The sequence below is a fragment of the Penicillium angulare genome (genome assembly GCF_028827245.1).
Source record: "Penicillium angulare strain IBT 27051 chromosome Unknown utg000005l_segment0_segment0, whole genome shotgun sequence".
Lineage (NCBI taxonomy): Eukaryota > Fungi > Ascomycota > Eurotiomycetes > Eurotiales > Aspergillaceae > Penicillium > Penicillium angulare.
This window is the reverse complement of record NW_026623164.1, coordinates 3,595,422-3,612,957: the sequence shown is the minus strand read 5'-3', so window position 1 is coordinate 3,612,957 and position 17,536 is coordinate 3,595,422. Positions and strand designations below refer to the sequence as shown.

The following is a 17,536-nucleotide window of genomic DNA, read 5'->3' as shown; positions in this document are numbered from 1 at the left end:
AATCTCAGCTGTTAAGCTTTTATGGTTGTTTATGTGTGTATGTATTCTAAATGTCTTTCAAGGACATTGTCCTCCTTAAATTTTACAAATAGAGAATAGGCAGCTATACTTACTTAGTTGGTTATGTAGAGACTCTTTAATGAGTTTGTCCAATTTGCCTAATTTGCAAGGTGGTGAGGCAAGCAAAGTGAGCTCACCTGTTGCTCTTTCCCTTTCTCTATCGCACCCACTCGCACACCTATCCTGCTACGTTTTGACCTCTCTACCCTTACATTTCCCCTGCCATCATTCTGCACTTCATAAAAATTAACTTCATTAAAATCCCTCTACTCTGCTGTTACTATGGGTCGCTGGGGCCGTCGTAAGTGGTCCGCCTGTGATGCCCTCATCAATGAAATCTGAACAGGACATCTAACTCCTTTACCTCAGGTATGTTCGAGGGTGATAGCGACCTTGGCCTGCTAGCAGACCTAGAGAATCATGTTGGAATAAAGGAAAAAGGGGAACACAGCATGGAAGACATGATAATGATGAGTAAGTCATCTCTTCCAACTGACCCAGGGCACACTGACAAATTTTAAGGAATGCCCGACGAGAAAGTGAAATACGTCCGGGAAAAGCTGGGCACAAGTAGCTACGGGGAAACCTTGCTAACCAACTGCAAGTCGAAGGATCTAGGGTGGAATGGAAAACATTGCACTGTCATTCTGGGCGCTGTGATGATTGCTGCAGGGGCCCATACTTCCTCTGAGAACATGCAACACCTTCGCAAACCGGTTCCTCAGATTAACTGCAATACAGGCTATACTATGGCCCTTTTCGACGAAGGGTTTCGTGCTCCGGGTCGACCTCAATTCATTGCTGCTCTCGATCACTACCAGCCCGGGATTGCTCGAAGCGTTCGCGACCTGCGGTATGTTGGAATTCTTGATATTGGTCGTATATACAGACATCGGTATTGTAAGAGAAGTTGACAGCCCACAATTAGCTGTTTCTACTGTGGAAAGATTGATAGTGATATTGGACGCCCTCTGTTGAAGTGCGGCACGTGCCAACTTGCCTGGTACTGTCATAAGGTATGACCTTCTGGTTTCGTCTCGGCTTGTGGGGATATGAATCTAATTCATTTCACTAGGATTGTCAGCGTGGTCACTGGAAGCAGCACAAACCTGCCTGCGGTGATCCAGAAAGCAAATTGATGCTGAATGTCTGACGGGGCATATTTGCTGAGGTTCGCTGTCTTTCTGGGCATTTGAGGATGAAATGCACTGTGAGATGTAGTAATGCTGCCTGGCTCAGCAGGAAAATGAAAGGGATCTCTTTACATCTAAGGTCTAGTGCGATTTATTGCTGGGGATAGGACGTAATAATAATCTAGATAGTGAAGAAATGGACAATTTAAACAGCGAAGGGAATCCCGCTGGATGAAAAAGACATGGAATAATGATATGCAGAGGCCTCGCTGGCATCAGTATACATTTAATGAGCGTCATGATAATGACGACTATTAATCACTCTAATAAAAAGCCAATGATAAACTTGGAAAAGCCCAGACGACAGATTTAACACAGATCGATAGCCTATAACAGGCATGCAGATGATTGGGTATTGATGCAATATGCTAGAACTTCGTAACATCGTGATGTATTATACAGGTAAATATCCCCAAGGCTCTCTCTTGTGGCTTCTCACTAGAAGCCATCTTGCCAGTTGAAATCTCCAGTCCCACGACAGTCAAACCACATTGAATGACTCGCTTCGTTGCTCGCGAATCCGATTTGGCACCAAGTTTGCGCAAAGTCCAAGGGTTCACCCTAAAGAGGAAAAATATCGAAGTCGTCCATGGGCGCGAATTTTTGAGGGGTCCGTGGAACAGAAATGCCGCAGCCCAAGAGCAAGGTTTGTTTAAGATTGATTCTTGCCATGTTTCCCACGGCTGTCGTTCCATATTATGGTAGGTGAAAACACTATCCATGCAGCCCTGGGAAATTTTCCAGCAAGATCGTAGCATGAGGATGCAAGAGCGATCGCGAGATATCGGCAGTCATAAGACTGTACGCTCGGGTACTTCGATTGTGACCCGGCATAAATTAATGAGTATTATATCCAAAGAGCGTGATCAGATCTCATGGTTCTTCATAATCGATAGCTTCAAATCCGGTCGCGCGACCTTTCGACCCCGAACTTGTCGGTAAGGAGTCCGAGTGGGTAAAGTCGGGATTGTTGAAATTGGGGGTGATCTGTGAAGGATCGACGAAGGAAGGGTAACGGCCACGACCAACGCGAGACGACGATTGCCAGAGATGTTGATGGGCAATGTTGACCAATTTACCAAGAACAGCAATCTCCAGCTTAAGCTTGATGCTGTACAGAGTAGCCTTGAGAGTCGTCTGGTAGATATAGAAGTTCATAAACTCGATTACCATCAATGCAATATCCATCAACACACAAGAGACGTTGACAGCAAGTAGCTGCATAATAGTCTTCCGACTACCGCGATCGGGATTCAACTTCAACATCCTGTTAGTCTCCCACATGTACAAACTGGAGATAATAACTTCTTGAACGCAGAAGCCAGTAAGTTGAAGTTTCTCCATAACATCGTACCCGGAGACAGACGCGTAAGTCCCGGAATAATTGGAGTCAAAAGTCAAGACCGTAGTAGGGACATGAAGAAAGAAAATATTCATAATAATCATGCCCTTGACAGCGCGCAAAATACGTTGATTCTCAACGACCAAATGCAGTCGCGAATAAAGAACAAACGATTGGCCCGTCACCATGGCCCACCAGCCCACTGTGAGTAAACTGATAGGTAACCAGGTGGCAGTCGTCAAAGCGAAAAACTTCATCAAGTAACCGACGGAATAAGGAATAATTCCAAGAGAAGAAATCAACATGCTCCAAAAGTAACATCCCTCATAGCGCTTGAAGGTTAAGAAGATGAGTACAATCAACTCCAACACGTTGTACCACGCGACACCCACAAAGGTCGCGATCGTGATGCGCACCCCATTACTATCGCCCGTATAGCTGCCGGTAATCCAGTTGCCGGGACTGGCTTCGCTGGACGAAGACATGTCCTCGTTGCATGTGAGGATGCGTTCTTTTTGGGGGGTTTTGGTTCGTTAAAGGTAACAAAAGGAACAAAAGGTGGAAAAAAGAGGAAGAGAAACTTGAAAAGGGCCCAGGGGCGGCTTTTCGCGGGGTCGAAGTCTTGGGGGCGCGGGAAAACGGGAAATAGGGAAATACGAGAAGCAAATTGGCTAAGGGATGAACCCGCGTCTCCACTTGTTCCTTTAACCCCCAGCCCTCGCAGGGATCGAGGAGGCTTACAACTTAGAATTGAAACAATATGTGATGGAGAGGTCCGTGAGTCGAGCTTATCTTAATCTCGTGGGAAAAAGGGGAGAGCCACTGGCAGTACGGTACGATCGATCCGAGTTATCTATCAGATCCGGAACTACGCAGGGGAAACACAATGGCCGTGTCTATCTTGGTCTTCTTTGTGGGTTTTTGTGCACTGGCCACTTGGCATGCATGTCATTCTCCACTATTAACCGGCGATTTGCTACGAAAATTCGGATGTTGAAGAAGAGCGAGCCTTGCCTGATGTCACGGAATAGAGGAGATCTAAATACAATAGATAAATAGTACAGTAGTACTCTAAGTAGATCATGGATCATCACAGTGGCGGAGTGTCGGCAACCACATTAATATTCATTCTATATGCAAAAAATCAGTAAGGGGGTCACATCACAACACGGACCAGGGGGGGGGGCCTTACGCTGCAGCATACCGATCTCCTTCAACTTTGGTCCGCTCAACCAACTCACGAATATCCTTCAATTCCTCATCAGAAAGCTTGAGCAGAGCAGAATTTGTGTTTTCATCCATGCGCTGATGCGACCGTGTGCCAGGAATAGGAATGATGTCGGACCCCTGAGCCAACAACCATGCGATCGAAACTTGGGAGGGCGTGGCCCCATGAGCTTGGGCCACCTTCTTCACACCCTCAACCAGCTCCACGATCTTAGGGAAGTGCTCGGGCTGGTACTTAGGCAAGATACGACGCCAGTCATTTTCGGGGAAATCTTCAAACTTCTTGAAGTCTCCAGTCAACAGACCCCGACCAATAGGACTGTATGCAACGACTGCAACACCCAACTCACGACAGGTCTTCAAGAGGTCTGTCTGAGGTGACTCGATGTCAAGGGCGAAAGGGCTATATTCGATCTGCAGAGCAGCGATCGGGTGTACAGCATGGGCACGACGTAAACTGGCTGCTGAAACTTCAGAAAGTCCGATATATCGAATCTTTCCCTCACTGTAGAGGTGACAAAATGGTATTAGCACCGTACTTGAACTCGTGTTATATGCAGGTAGGCACTTGCTTTTTCAATTCGACCATAGCCTCGACGGTCTTCTCAATGGGAGTGATTTCATCAACACGGTGGCAGTAATAGAGATCGATAGTATCCACTCCTAGACGTCCAAGACTCTTGTTGCACGCTTCCTTGACGTACTCTGGGTCCGATCGAATTCCTTTCAAAGCACCGGAACCCTCCACGATACAGCCGAACTTAGTAGCAAGGAAGATGTCATTGCGCTTGTCGCCTCGTCGCTTGACCCATTCTCCAACAACATCTTCGCTATCGGCATACAGATCGGCGGTGTCCCAGTTCCACTGGCCAGTAGCATGTGCATGATCCAGAATAGCGAGTTTGTCCTCCAGAGAACCAGCAGAGCCATATACACCACCGATGCTCATGAGACCAAGGCCAACAGCAGGCACCTGTGGGCCATCACGACCAAGGGTTCGAGTTGGGATATTGGCCATTTTGAATCAGAGGGATTAATTAATTAGAAGACTTGATTGAAGAAATGTAGTGAACTGTGAAGTAGATGAAGAGGATTGAATGATGAATGAGAAATATCGAGGGGCTCTTTGGGTCTTTAAATATCTTTGCTCAGACAGAATAACAGAACCGACTCGGGTATGATAGTCATATCGCTTCTCAAAAGCCTACCATATTATGCAATTCTTTTTCTTGTTGTGCCACCGATTTCAGTCCATGACGCTCTGTGATATTCGGAGTTAACGGGCGGGAATGTAGACGGTGATAATAGAAGACAGGAAACCAATGGGAACACGGGGCTGTGGGGATGCTCCACCTTCGCAGAATATCAATCAATCACAGACGATAGTTTGCGAGCTGTCCAATCAGTCCGACCCCGCCCAACTCCACCTTAGCTAGGCTTACAGTAACCTGCTTGATCTATTCCAGCTGTTCTTTCTCTTTCTGCAGATTACTTTCTCTTGATCAACTCAGCATTTTTTGAATGTGATCTCGATTCTCGAAGATGCATGTATCTAGTAATGGCTCCGAACAGCCTCGTAATAAGAGGAAAGTCAAGACAGGCTGCAAGACCTGCAAGTAAGTCCTTCATCAAAGAAACGACAGGAACACCCCTAACCGAATCAATAGACTCCGTCGCGTGAAATGCGACGAGAGCCGACCAGCATGTCGGCGTTGTGTATCAACCGGGCGTGTCTGCGATGGCTACGGTGTCTGGGGAGGAGGCGGAACTCCCTACGGTCAACCACAGAGTAGCCGTGCCTTATCAGTCTACTGCACACCGATTCCCAGTGGCAGCATGACCCCCGACGAACAAGCCTACTTCGACTGGTTCTTGGAGAAAACCACAAAAAAGTTCGCTGGTCTCTTTGCATCCGACTTCTGGGAGACATTAGTCCTGCAGGCAAGCGCTCAAGAACCAGCCGTGCGTCACGCAGTAGTTGCATTATCCGCAGCCCACAGGTTCGATCTTAATTATGAACCGTGGACAATCCCTGCGACATACAGCTATGACGCAGAACAATACACGTTACAACAATACAATAAAGCTATTCACCATTTACGCACAACGACTGGTGTTAGCCAGAAACATAGTTTGCGAGTTGCCTTGATCACCTGTATGCTTTTCGTGACACTGGAATATCTGCGCGGGCAGTACCAAATGGGCAGTGCGCACCTGCGTTATGGAATTCAATTGCTTTCTCAGATTTCATCACCGAAGCCTCGTTCGTTGATGGCACCGAGTCTTCTTAGTCCAGCAGAGGACTTTACTCATAATGCCCTGATCGATTCTTATTCGCGCTTAACTATTCAATCAGCTATGTTTGGACATATCCCATCACATATGTGTACCGTGACACGCGATCCACAATTTCATGCAATCCCATACACTTTTTCCTCCGTGCTAGAATCGAGACAAACTCTTGACGACCTATTGAACAGAGTCCACTGCCTCAAAAGACACTATTATGACATACGAGCATCACAAAGAACTACAAGTGATGCGTCAATGCTAGAGACGCAGCAGAAAATCCAGACAGATTTGTCTCTTTGGCGCAAAGCATTTAACATCTCTCTTACTCGTCTTGAATCAGAGGCGACTCGTCAAGAAAAATGCGGATATTTGCTGCTACGTATATATCATGAAATGGCAACAGTAATGGCCGCTGTTTGTCTTTCGGACGATGAGATGATATTCGATTCTTACACAGAAAACTTCGTTGCTATCTTATCGGGGTTCAGAGATATTTGGAACTTCTGGATTACTAGTTTGGGTTTCCAGGCTCAAGAAATCGAGGATATACTCAATGCTCCTGAGGCATCTTGTTCGTCCCACGGGTTCACCGTGGAGCCTGGCTTCATTCCTCCCGTATACTATGCGGCGCTTAAATGTCGTATTCCTCAAATTCGACGAGGAGCGATCAGGATTCTCAGGTCTGCTCCACATAGAGAAGGGGTATGGAACGGACCACTCCTGGCCCATGTGTTGGATGAGGTGGTGGAAATTGAAGAAGACGGGATTGTTTATAAGGATTCCGGTCTTCCTGGGCCTATGATTTGGGATGACCTATCAGGCAAGAAGTTTGAGTGCCCGTCCATTAAATTGTCATCGCGCATTTCAGATGCAGCGGTTATATTGCCTGACCGGGTCAGAGGAGACACATTTATAAGTTATAAGAAGTTAGAAGGGGGTCAATGGTTATCTTATAAGCGGAAAGTAAGGCCTGGATGGATCGGAGACCCAGAGCCGTTGTTCAGTTTCTCTCGAAGATCTTGTTCAAGTTCGTAAGATGGAAATCAAGCATAGCCAAATTTAATTTTTATATTGTACATATCTCCAATATTAGAGAACCATCATTTTAGATGAATCAAAAACCAATCATTATTTCGTAAAATAGCCCGCCGGACCAAAGGAAACGCCAGCCTGATACTGGAAATGAGTGTCTTTCCGACACCCGCAAATCGTTATAATGTAGCCTTCAAACCTGACCTACTTACCGACAGCTCGGTCGCGAAGAAACGCAGCCACCTGCTCATGCCGCGACACAAAGAACATCCGCTTTTTGTCTGACTTCCAGACCAACACTCCGATCTCAGCGGCATACCTGCAAGGAGCATCATATTCAGCTGAATTGTTAAAGTCTTTGAACAGGAAGCCTGCCGTGGCGCGCACACGATCACGCTCAAGTTGCCATAGGCGGATCTGATCGGTCACAGTTGGTGGAAGTACTGAAGCCTGAGCTGTATTCGCGGTAGAATGGGCAGCATTGTGTTTCCGTAATTGGGGATGAGCATGCGACATCAAGTAAGAAATGATTTGTTCAGCGGTAATACCCATCTCGATAGCTCGACGCACTGATTGCCGAGTGATTTTGCCCGTAACCAAGTTCGGAAAGCGATATTTCAGATTTGTAAAGAGGGAGATCAGAGAAATCTGAAGAGGAGATGATGTGTATGCGTAGAGGCGGTAATTGGTTTCGATGATGACGCCGCCGGACTCGGGACCAGATAGTGAGCCACTGGCGGTATTACCGAGCGCACTTGAATCAGAAGTCAACGTGGTTGCAAGTCGTGTGGGGTAGAAACGCGTTGCTTCGGGTGTTTCTTGGTAGATGATACCGAAATCCGCCAAGTTGGCTAAAGTTTGCTGTTGTGTGGATGAGAGGTGCTTTTTCTCGTACGACTGGCCCAGTTCCAGACTACTAAGCAGGAACAGGAACGATAGAACCTCGACACTGTCCATCCCCAGTGATTGGGCACTCTCAACGTAGAGAATCATAATATGCCAGACCTGGGTGTTGACATCTTGCAACACGAAACCGAATCCATCCTTTGTAATATCCACTCGGCGCTCTCTGATCTCTACCAGATTTCCCGCTTGCAGGAGTTGTTTGACACCTTTGCTCAGGTTCACCGAATCACGTCCACTCAAAGCACTTGTTCCCACCATGTACCCAAGAACACCTTCCCATTGTCGTCGAGCGTAATCGTCTAAATCTGAAACTGTCACTGTGCTCTGATCGGGGACCTGCGAAAAGACACCGAATGACTGGGTATCCTCAGAACCTGTAAGAGCTTGACGAAGCGACGACGCGAATGGGTTGGTAACCATGTATGCCCGAGCATTATTTTCGGTCCGAGTAGTCGATAGAATGTGTAATCTGCCCAATATCGAAAGAGCATTATCTCGTTGCCTTTAAATAGATAAAGTAGGAAAACGTTAGCTTTCACTGCTCCCCTCCACAATAGCTTTAAAGGTCACGCGCACTCACTTCTTGCTCTCAGCCTTGACCCATATTTCAAGATCAGCCGTAGGAAGAGGATCCTTCAAGTACAGCAGGGCCATGACAAAACATTTTGCTATCCTCACAGTTAGTTCTGGGTATCAATGCCGAAATTTCAAGAGCTCCGATACCCAAGTCAGGCAGCATGCGCCGAAAAATCGCAAGAGCGGTAGACGGTTGCTTGTAAAGCTGTAGGAAGATTCCGCCGGGAAGACCCTCTAGATACTCGAGAGGGCGGGAGGTAGGTGCCGCCATGTTGATGAGGGAGAGATTTGGCACCTCTGTGCCTCTTTGCTGAGAAAGCGATTCAGGTCAAAGACAACGCGGTGAAGTCATGGGCTAAGACAGTCCGGTGGGCGCAGCGGCCACTTTGTGCAGTTTCCGGCATGAGCACGTCAACTGCCGAACGAGGCTACTTCGTTCTCTCCTTCTTATCTAGAACTCAATTGACAGTTGAAAATATGACGACCCTTAGGTTTGTTCGATCTGTATGTCTTCATTGATCCCGATGGTTTTTATCTCTCAGAACACCGTCTCACCCACAACTCCTTCTAGGTCTGGGAGTCCTTTCGGGCTTCTTCGGGATTAGAGCCTCGGTAAGTGGAATGGTCTACTCTTCAGATATGTCAGTCGCTGATTGTGTTGCGTTTTCGATTATTTAAGCCTTTTGGATAGTGTATGTTAATTTTTAATATGGATCCCTATGAGGATCCCTTTCATTGGGATGTGAGCTTATCGGTATATTCTTAGCTTCGCGTTACTGCTGCTCGGCCTGGAACTGTCAACTTCGAACTTGATGTCCAGAAACATCACACTGTAAGTGCAGATGATTTTCTAAGTATCAATTGGATTGAGACCCTTTATCATACTTTGGAGTTTGCGCGCGTTGACTTGGTTTACTGGAACTAACCATTTGTATAGAACCGCTTAAACATCCTTCATGGAGGCACGATTGCCAGCATGGGTATGTTGTCTGTCTTTATAACCTTGATAATACTCGAATACACACTGACGGTTTTTAGTCGACCTGGGCGGGTCCTTGGCCGTAGCGTCTCGTGGATTGTTTGCAACTGGCGTATCAACTGATCTCAATGGTAACATCCCCCGGAAAGATATGGGATCATAGCTTTGAGAAATACCATGCTCTAATGCAATTATTTGTTTTATAAATAGTTACCTACCTGAACTCAGGAGGCAAAATTGGTGACAGAATCTTGGCTGTAAGTTTCATGCCCAGCACTCGATGAGACTGATTGTTTATACTAACATGAATATAGGAGGTGACTTGCGACAAGTGTAGGTTTACAACACTGACAACTTATTTTATTTCAGAAGAGTCTCAACTGACAGCGAATAGTCGGCAAAACTCTCGCATTCACAAACATCCAGTTCACTAACCCCAAGGGTGATGTTGTTGCTCGAGGCAGCCACACCAAGTGAGTTGATCAGACCCCCTCACATTGAACATATACAAACGCTAATTCGACTTAGATATGTCACTTTGGCTTGGAGAGACCCGCAGAACATTGTGGAAGAGATCAATAAACTTAAGTAAATATCTTGAATGAAGTTCACCTCGCTTCATACATTGAATATATAGACCATGATATGTGCTACAAGCCTATACATCCATGAACATCCATACAAAGCCTACAGTTACAGTCGCAGTATGAGGATCAAGAGAGTATAATTTCAAAGTGCATCAAGATCAAATATCATTCACGCGGTAATTTAACCGGCTTCAAGTTTTGTTGCAAATAAATGTTGTGCAAACATGTTCATACAATATCGCTATCCTCATCTTCATCGGCACCTCCCATGACCTCATCTTCGTCTAGAGCAGCATCTTCACCACCGGGAGTAGCACCATCCAGAACCATCTGCCCGTCACCCAATGCCTTCACCTTGGCCTGTGTCATCTCAAAGACGTACTGGCCAAGATGCTCAAGTCCTTCCATTGGAGTGCCCTCGACGTCAGCGTCCAGCGCTCGAGTAGTAGGGAACATTTCACCCGGAGCAAGCATTAACTTATCTGGGCGCTGCAGAAGGCGATCAAACGCTGGCTTAAGCTCGTAGCAACCTTCGAATACTTCCCGGCGACCGAGAATGTAAAGACCCAGACGAGCACGTGACAGGGCCACAGTCAGACGACGAACATCACGTAGGTAGCCAACAGTACGGGTACGAGTGAGGGAGAGGATAACATCTTTGAAAAAAGAGGGGGTTAGTACAATGTTGGAAAGAAGGGACCTGATTGTCCATAATTGGGGATAAGACTTACAATCATTCTGCTCTCCTTGGTATCGATCCACAGTAGTCACAATCTTTGGAAGACCAAACAGATGGTTCTTGCCACAGCGATGGTTCAGTACATCCCGAATCAACGCAGTTTGTCCTGCATATGCGGCCAGTATCGATATTTTAGCCGCTGGGTAGCCCAGCAATCGCATGTACTGATACAAAGCAACGGCATACTCTGCTTCACCCAGATTTTGGACGAAGTGAGGAGTAGGCTCACGCTCACCGGTGCCTTGATAATCAGGGACATTAATGAACTGATAATCGAATTGGAAGCCTGCATTAGCCGATTTAAACTCCTCTGCCATCTCGACTGACGGAAGATCACCCAGCTCCTGGTAACGCCAACGGAAGAGCTCTGCAATGCTAGGCCGAGATCGACCTTGCTTGTCTAAAGTGATCACAGGGACTCCTAAGCGGGCCAAGCGGAGGAAGAGACTCTGTTCAAAGTGTGCATATTGTCTGAAAGCAAGATTTTGAATAACGGGTGAGTTCTGCAGATGGTCTCCGCAAAGCACGACGCGCTTGAGAGCTAGTTCACCATTCTTCATGCCTTGAAGGGCAGTTGGAATGAAACTCTCGATTTCAGTGATCTGCGCAGCTTCTTCCATAACAACATTGTCATAATGGAAGCCCAGGTCTGCAATTTCCTGTCGGCGCATTGCCGCGTGTGTTGAGGTCATGGCAATAACGCGGGCTTCCTTCAGAAGAAGATAGTTGGCCTTGTCTCGAGGCTGTCGAAGAATCTCAAAGGGTCGAATATCTTCAAGCTCGGAAAAGATTCGATCAATGTGTCTCTGGCAGCCTGCAGCGACATCCAACGCTGTCTCTTTGGATGAATCAGCCTCAAATAAAGGCCGAGTGGCATTTGAGAAATATGTGTGGAATGGGAATGATGCGACAATGTCCTCCGTGGAAGTTTCTTCGGAGTTAACACTGTCCCAGAACTTAGCCCATGCAGGTTGAACATAAACCGTATTGAAATAGCCAGCCGTTTCACATGAATTTCCGTGGGCACCTTCAGCACTGATCGACGCTGCTAACCGCATAACCTCTGACAGATAGTTGTTGCGGTTATCGAGGAATGATTCGACCCGACCATATTTACTGTAGTTGGAATTGGTGTTCAGCTCCTCCTCTCCGTGACCCAATCGTAACAGGTGGCGTTCATCAATGTCAAGCGCAATGATTTTCTGGAAGAGTTGATTAAGTGCCTGATTGCTGTGGGCAATGAGAAGTGTGCGTTCAGCGGGGAAGTTGTGGTATAGGTTATTGATTATTTGAGTTGCAACGTCTGTCTTGCCAGTGCCAGGTGGCCCCACGATGACAGTTAGTCCCGGTTGAGTACCGGACGCAACCGCCTCGACCTGAGCAGGTGTGAACCTCACAGTGTTATGCTTAGGTGCGTCGACGGGGTAAGGGCCAGGGTTTGGTGGCTTGTAGGTTGACACACGGACGGTGGTGGGACCTTCCTCCGCCTGTTCGGTTTGTTCGCGTCTGCGCTTCTTTGCTGGAGCCGCAGGGGCCGCAGTCGTCTCAGCCTCAACGTTCTCGAGGACATAGGGAGGGCCGAAGCTAGAGTTTTCAGCCCCCGAAGGCTCAATATTCTTGCCAGGATAGCTTTCCACTAAGTGGGACCAGTCCAAGAAGGTATCACGGAAATCAACGGATTGAAGTCGGTTCGGCAGATTGGTGTATTTGGCCCCTGCCGGATCACCGTAACCGAGGAAGATATCTTGAAACCAGGAAGGAAGGCTCATATCCGAGACAATTAGCTTTTGCATTGTCTGCAAGATCGACTTGAAATTGTTCTCCCTGCCCTTTCTCCTGGCGACCACATTGATTAAAGGATATATATCCGGCTTGCCTGTCAATTGGCGATCCTTGTCAGCCTTGAATGCTGCCGCATCCAGATTGACGAGAAGTTTTCGTACTCGTGGGCGAGAGTTATACCCATTTGTTTGGCCACCAGCTGGTTGTCGCAGAGCGCGACCTTGCTCGTCGAGCACCTGCACAATCTCTGCCGTGCGGAGATGGGTCATACAAGGTGCTTCCGCGGTATCATCGCGGATACCCAACTGCGTGGGAGATGATGTCTGAACGGCCAGTAGATAGACTACGTCATCTGGACGAAGGGATTCCCATTCTTTTCGAATATGATCTGCAAGTCTTCCAACCTCGATTGCGATTTCCGCGCGAACGAATGATGGATTTGATGAACCTACCTTTGCAGGGGCAACTTCGATAACGGCGGGCTTAGAAATCGGGATTGCCATTCGAGAGAACCCCTCGAAGTTCAAGGTGCCATTGCGGTTCGCCCGAGGCTGCATGCGCTTAACGACAGCCTCCATATCCTTGCGAATTTGAAAGAAAGCCTCGGACCGATAAAGGAGGAAAGACCTCCAAAGGAAGTCTCCAAGACTCAAGTACTGCAGATTCAATTTAGGAATTGCCAGGGGCCGGGATCCATCATAGGTCTCGTTCCTTAACAAAGCTGGATCGTAGAGGCTCTCCTCGGTGGGGATCACACTCAATTGCGATGCAACTTCTTGGAAAGCTAGCTTCCGTTCGTAGAAAGACAGAAGGACTTCCAGATACAGTTGGTGGCTTGGTGTCACGTTTGAGGACTTCGGGTAGTTTGTTCGAAACCCTAGGTGAGAGCATAGGCTCTGCAGCTCCGACTCATCCAAAGGTGAGAGTTGCCCTTCGAGTTCAGATCGTTGTTCAATAGAGCCAAGATTGGAAAGGGCAAGGATCATGAGCTTGTCTTTGAAATACTTCATAGATGTTCGCTGTAACTGCGCCAGCTGCTTGCTGTGCAGATCGTAGACTGCCTGTGGAGAAAGAGCATCGCCTGAGTGATCGTCAATAGCAAAATCGACGAAATGTTTGACGAGGCTGTAAAAGTCGCGGAAAAGAGCGTTTTCCGGGTTGCGGTACAAATGCGATAGGCGGATAACCGGTAAAAGATTGAGGTCTTTGAGGAGTGTATTGACGTAGCGACGAGTTGGAAGCTGACTCAACAAATCTACAAGTAGCTCCAAGAACCGCTCACAGTACAGTAAATCCTCGTTTTGGTGCTGCTCCGGGCCATTCAGCTTCTGCAGAAAGTCCAGTAGCATGGTATATAGCCAAGACCGTTCGAAACGACTCTTAGCCTTAGCAGCCTCATCACCAGCATCATATCGCTTCCCTGCGGCTCTCCATGCCTTCTTCAAAGCCGGGGACTTCGCAATGACGCGCTCTCTGGCTTCATCACTGGCCAGGTTGTGCCAAGTCGAGATCGAGACGAGTGGGGCACATTCTTTTCGGATCAGTACGTTATCCAGCGACTGGAAGGCGCCAATGATGAACGAGATTATGGACATGCGCGAATGGGTAGCTAGTGAGGGATCGATGCTCATGGAAAGAATACGGTGGAAGAGGCTTGAGAAGTCATCGCTGCGGTCGGAGAAGATGTCTGCATTCACTATCAGTATATACGTAGGGTAGAAGACAGGGTCATAAACCATTCACTCACCCCAGATCGGTAAATGCTCGCGATATTTCACGCTCACGATAAGTGCGATCAGCAGAACATGGTGGTTCGAAGCATCTTCAGTGTACGTCGGCCAGAGAAATCTGTAACCGCGATCGGGTTAGCCTTGAGCGCAAAGAAACGATCCAAGAATCATCGCGGGCAACATACTTCTCCAAGATATTAAGGTTCTCCAAGATCAGAAGGGTGCGACTGTTGAAGTTCTCTTTCTCTAGTGGATCCCACAATTGCTGTTTGATCACATCTGGTTTCGCCTTGCGGACTTTTGTATCCAACCAGTGGGCTTTGGCCAGCTGCACCCACGAGCTGTCCTCGCGAAAGTCCACCACCGTTGGTCTGGCATCGAGACTCTGCGCCATCGCAGCACTCGATTGTCCCTATTCCTGGTAAACTGAGGTTGGTTGAGGGACGTGAGGTGGATCAGCGCACGTCGGGAACAGCGAGTTGAAGCTGGGGGGAGCTTTTTCAAAGTCTTGGCTTTTCTCTCCGCCGAGCCGCAAACTGCCCCCTTCACCTCAAAGCAACCCTCGACTTTCTCCTTCCCTTTCCTTCTCCTCCGCCACGCCCCTTGCCCTCTTTCAACCTTATTATTACCATCTTGGATGAAGATGGCTCCGGTGGAAGTTGAGGCTGTACAGGTCTACAAAGAGCAGGTGAATGGCCTGTTAGACCGCGCGGCGCAAATCAAGCCCGACAAGCAGATCGAGCCTCCGTTGACTGAGGCAGTTTTGGGCGAACTGATCTGGCAGCTTCCACCACAGCAAGATGAGATCATAAAGTCTCTAAACCCGCAGACTCGGCTTGCTGCGGTAGAGATTGCGTTTCGTGAGAAGTTTTATCATACTGTGGTAAGATATAGCTATTCTTTGATGAAGAAATGAGTTCCATGATGTTTTTGGTAGAAAGTGGCTAATATTTGGACTCTCTTCTCGCTAGGCTGCGACCTCTATCAACGAACCTTCCTTCATTGACATCTGGAACCTCCTCGATATCGTTTCTATCTTCTCTGACAACGGTCGGTCATCCACGTCCTACCGAACAAAGACTATCCTTGCTGATCATAAGTAGAACAATGTGAACCCGGCTTGATCTTTTGGCTTATTGAGGAATTGCTGGATAGCCAGACAATTGACGGTTGCCGCAAGGTGTTTGACTATCTAGAGTCGCGTCGAGAGCGGAATATTAAGGTACGACATACCACCTCTCAAAGACTGGTTTATTTGAGAACACCGGTACTAATTTTCACCCAAAGAAACATTTCAAGCAAAAGAGCTTGGTTATTCTCCGGTCTTGCAATGAGCTTCTTCGCAGGCTGTCACGAGCAGAAGATACCGTATTCTGTGGACGTGTATTTATTTTCATGTTTCAAAGTTTCCCACTCGGCGATAAAAGTTCAGTCAACCTCCGAGGAGAGTTTCACACTGAAAATGTCACCAGCTTTGACGAAATCTCGCGACCTAAGCTTGGTGACGAGGAGGGGGACTCCACCATGACCGAAGGGAATGAGGACACACCTATGGTTGACGGTGCAGCAGCAGGGACACCTCAAGCTACTGGCCAAGAGAATGAAGGTACCCCAAAGCTGCCCAAAGTTGTTATCTCGGGTGGTCAAAAAGGGAAGCCGGATGAAAAGGTAGACTTAAATGCTCTTTATCCTATTTTCTGGAACCTGCAGTCTTTCTTCTCGACTCCCACCAAGATGTTTGATACTGAACGTTTTGTTTCATTCAAAATTGGCATGGAGGCCACTTTGAATGCCTTCAAGAATATCAACACGGAACTTGAAAACAAAACCCCCGCACGTTCTTCCGATGAAGCTATCAAGTCACATAAACGAAAACGCATGAACGATGGAGCTGAGTTTGGGACAAGTTTTAATCCGAAATACTTAACCAGCCGAGATCTTTTCGACCTTGAAGTCAGTGATACTGCATTTCGACGACACGTTTTGGTACAAGCTCTTATTCTTCTGGACTTCATGCTATCTCTTACATCCCAAGCCAAGACACGATCGACAGATCTAACCAACAAATCGGTGCTTTACGGCTTTACATTGAGTGACGATGACGCAAAATGGGTCGCAAACATGCGAAAGAGCATTGAAGGATACTTGGCAGATGGCCTCGAAGGCAAGTTCTACTATCGCATGGTGGACACTGTCTTGTCCAGAGACAGAAACTGGGTACGATGGAAAGCCGAGGGCTGCCCCCCCATTGAGCAGCCCGCCATTCCAGTGCCTGAATATATGAAGGCGCGAAATGAGGCTAGCAAAATATACACCAACAAACGTCTCCGTCCCACGCCTATGGGCTCCTTGGACTTAAAATTCCTCTCTGATGCCGAAGCGCTTGCCAACGTTGAACGTCTTAAGGAGTCAGATCGCTTTACCGTCCCGACTGCTGATTCATTCATGATGGGAATCATGGATGATGAGATGGATATTGACATGGCACAGACTCCAGATGATAAGAATGTTGCTATCATATCGAAGGCCAGTAAGACCTGGCGCGTTCTTCGTCTTGCTGCTAAATCCAGGCTCTCCGCCTTTGACAAGATCGAAGATGGAAATAATCTCAAGGCATTGTTCGAAGCTCCTGCACCACCAGCAGACACACCGCCACCCACAGAAGCAAACCAGGGTGCCGAAAACGGCGAGACCACTGAGCACGATTCCAAAGATTTCACAGAGAATACTGAGGAAGCGCAAGAGCCCCAAGAACCCCAGGAAGCCCAGGAAAATCAGGAGCCTCGAGAACCGCAAGAAACCACTGAAGACAGCAAACCGGTCACCGAGAATCCCCATCAAGAATTGGAAGCTACTAGTAAGGAGAATCCCGCCACCGACCGAAATCCTGGCGCATCTAGCGCGCTTTCCGGAGATGATGCCATGAAAGACTCGACAACCTGATAGCGTGGAACTTCCTAAAGTTTTAGCAGGATATTTCTAGCTTTGACCTCTTTCTGTGATACCGCGGAGGTATATCCAGAACAAGCATCGTCTGAATAACATATCATATTCGATCAACCACATCCAATGGTTCAAATCCCATGTGGTT

At 47.6% G+C, this 17,536-nt stretch overlaps 8 protein-coding genes across 8 annotated transcripts; 4 read left to right on the top strand and 4 right to left on the bottom strand.

The window, feature by feature from the left end:
• Positions 1-342: 342 nt before the first annotated feature.
• N7478_008714 (uncharacterized protein) lies at positions 343-1,199 on the top strand (the record flags this gene model as incomplete). The annotated part of the gene is made up of 4 exons (XM_056924928.1): positions 343-361; positions 430-534; positions 583-913; positions 1,136-1,199. 4 exons carry the CDS (start codon positions 343-345, stop codon positions 1,197-1,199), a joined length of 519 nt encoding a protein of 172 aa, XP_056777654.1.
• A 927-nt stretch (positions 1,200-2,126) lies between these two features.
• Positions 2,127-3,080, bottom strand: N7478_008713 (uncharacterized protein; the record flags this gene model as incomplete). The annotated part of the gene is made up of 1 exon (XM_056924927.1): positions 2,127-3,080. The coding sequence occupies one exon, from the start codon at positions 3,078-3,080 to the stop codon at positions 2,127-2,129; it is 954 nt and encodes a 317-aa protein (XP_056777653.1).
• A 703-nt stretch (positions 3,081-3,783) lies between these two features.
• Positions 3,784-4,840, bottom strand: N7478_008712 (NADP-dependent oxidoreductase domain-containing protein; the record flags this gene model as incomplete). The annotated part of the gene is made up of 2 exons (XM_056924926.1): positions 3,784-4,323; positions 4,391-4,840. The coding sequence occupies 2 exons, from the start codon at positions 4,838-4,840 to the stop codon at positions 3,784-3,786; spliced, it is 990 nt and encodes a 329-aa protein (XP_056777652.1).
• A 524-nt stretch (positions 4,841-5,364) lies between these two features.
• Positions 5,365-7,149, top strand: N7478_008711 (Zn(II)2Cys6 transcription factor; the record flags this gene model as incomplete). The annotated part of the gene is made up of 2 exons (XM_056924925.1): positions 5,365-5,438; positions 5,490-7,149. 2 exons carry the CDS (start codon positions 5,365-5,367, stop codon positions 7,147-7,149), a joined length of 1,734 nt encoding a protein of 577 aa, XP_056777651.1.
• Positions 7,150-7,350: 201 nt separating this feature from the next.
• N7478_008710 (TFIIH/NER complex subunit TFB2) lies at positions 7,351-8,899 on the bottom strand (the record flags this gene model as incomplete). The annotated part of the gene is made up of 3 exons (XM_056924924.1): positions 7,351-8,554; positions 8,633-8,720; positions 8,776-8,899. 3 exons carry the CDS (start codon positions 8,897-8,899, stop codon positions 7,351-7,353), a joined length of 1,416 nt encoding a protein of 471 aa, XP_056777650.1.
• Positions 8,900-9,105: 206 nt separating this feature from the next.
• Positions 9,106-10,199, top strand: N7478_008709 (PaaI family thioesterase; the record flags this gene model as incomplete). Its single annotated transcript, XM_056924923.1, has 9 exons — positions 9,106-9,119; positions 9,171-9,240; positions 9,395-9,460; positions 9,566-9,608; positions 9,667-9,738; positions 9,818-9,864; positions 9,922-9,940; positions 10,002-10,080; positions 10,136-10,199. 9 exons carry the CDS (start codon positions 9,106-9,108, stop codon positions 10,197-10,199), a joined length of 474 nt encoding a protein of 157 aa, XP_056777649.1.
• A 223-nt stretch (positions 10,200-10,422) lies between these two features.
• On the bottom strand, positions 10,423-14,839 carry N7478_008708 (RNA helicase aquarius; the record flags this gene model as incomplete). The annotated part of the gene is made up of 4 exons (XM_056924922.1): positions 10,423-10,850; positions 10,926-14,402; positions 14,463-14,563; positions 14,631-14,839. 4 exons carry the CDS (start codon positions 14,837-14,839, stop codon positions 10,423-10,425), a joined length of 4,215 nt encoding a protein of 1,404 aa, XP_056777648.1.
• Positions 14,840-15,088: 249 nt separating this feature from the next.
• On the top strand, positions 15,089-17,388 carry N7478_008707 (THO complex subunit THO1/HPR1; the record flags this gene model as incomplete). Its single annotated transcript, XM_056924921.1, has 4 exons — positions 15,089-15,328; positions 15,417-15,495; positions 15,549-15,667; positions 15,733-17,388. The coding sequence occupies 4 exons, from the start codon at positions 15,089-15,091 to the stop codon at positions 17,386-17,388; spliced, it is 2,094 nt and encodes a 697-aa protein (XP_056777647.1).
• Between the last annotated feature and the right edge of the window lie 148 nt (positions 17,389-17,536).